General features: G+C 45.2%; 1 protein-coding gene across 1 annotated transcript; it reads right to left on the bottom strand.

Annotated features, from left to right (window-relative positions):
- Window positions 1-401: 401 nt before the first annotated feature.
- On the bottom strand, window positions 402-665 carry DEU56DRAFT_750141 (uncharacterized protein; the record flags this gene model as incomplete). Its single annotated transcript, XM_041349511.1, has 1 exon — window positions 402-665. A coding segment is annotated over one exon (264 nt), but the record flags the coding sequence as incomplete, so codon positions are not given.
- Window positions 666-841: the final 176 nt, after the last annotated feature.

Genomic DNA, 841 nt, shown 5'->3' with positions numbered 1-841 from the left:
TATATATAGGTAGTGCTCGCCTACATAGATTTTGCATTTTCCTGATGAGGGCTTCTCTCGCTTCCTACTTCCCCCTTTGTTCTCCGATCTTCAAGATGCAGCTCGTGATGGGCCTATTGTCGTACTCATTGCAAGCAAGTCGTCTTGCGATGCCATTATTATCCCACACAACCAACCTCCGATCAGCATTGCACTCCGCATCAATTTGGAGAAACTCCAACATTTGGTGCTCAAGCTCCACATCAGGAAAAACCTCCCCAGGGAATTACCCATATATACACAACATTACATTGTTTTACTCGACTTTACATTGTTTTGCTCGACTTTACATTGTTTTGCTTAACTTTACTCAGTTTTTTTCAGTTATCACCATGTAAAACTACATGTTCACGATGCGTGTCCTATCCTACATTGAAGTAAGTGTACATGTCTTTGAAAACGTTCAAAAGAAATGAGGGGCATGCATCGAGAACATCTAAACTCGTCCACTCCGCAGGAACAGCTCCTCCCCACTTAGGCAATAAGTGAGCACTTCGACAAATTAAAGATATGGGCACAATTGACACTTGGCGTTCGCCATCGCGAACCACCCGCCTGACCTTATACAACCCAGACTGTGGATCTGGTAAAGCGCTGAAGGTCGAAAACCACTCGACATAGGCGAGATGCTGAGGTGGAGGGTTCTGAGGGTCGAAATACCGGTTTAATAATGTTTGTGGCAAAGTGAAGACTGCGCGAACCTGCGCGACACGCAAATCTAACAATTATTCTATATCAGCAAAGGATCCAGCGGACTCGAGAAGGTGTCACCTTGTATAGATGCGGGAGGCGCATCAGGATT

The sequence above is a fragment of the Suillus clintonianus genome, assembly GCF_016758775.1.
Source record: "Suillus clintonianus strain FC179 chromosome Unknown DEU56scaffold_267, whole genome shotgun sequence".
NCBI classification, from domain to species: domain Eukaryota; kingdom Fungi; phylum Basidiomycota; class Agaricomycetes; order Boletales; family Suillaceae; genus Suillus; species Suillus clintonianus.
The sequence above is the reverse complement of the archived record's forward strand: the minus strand, read 5'-3'. Positions and strand labels throughout refer to the sequence as shown.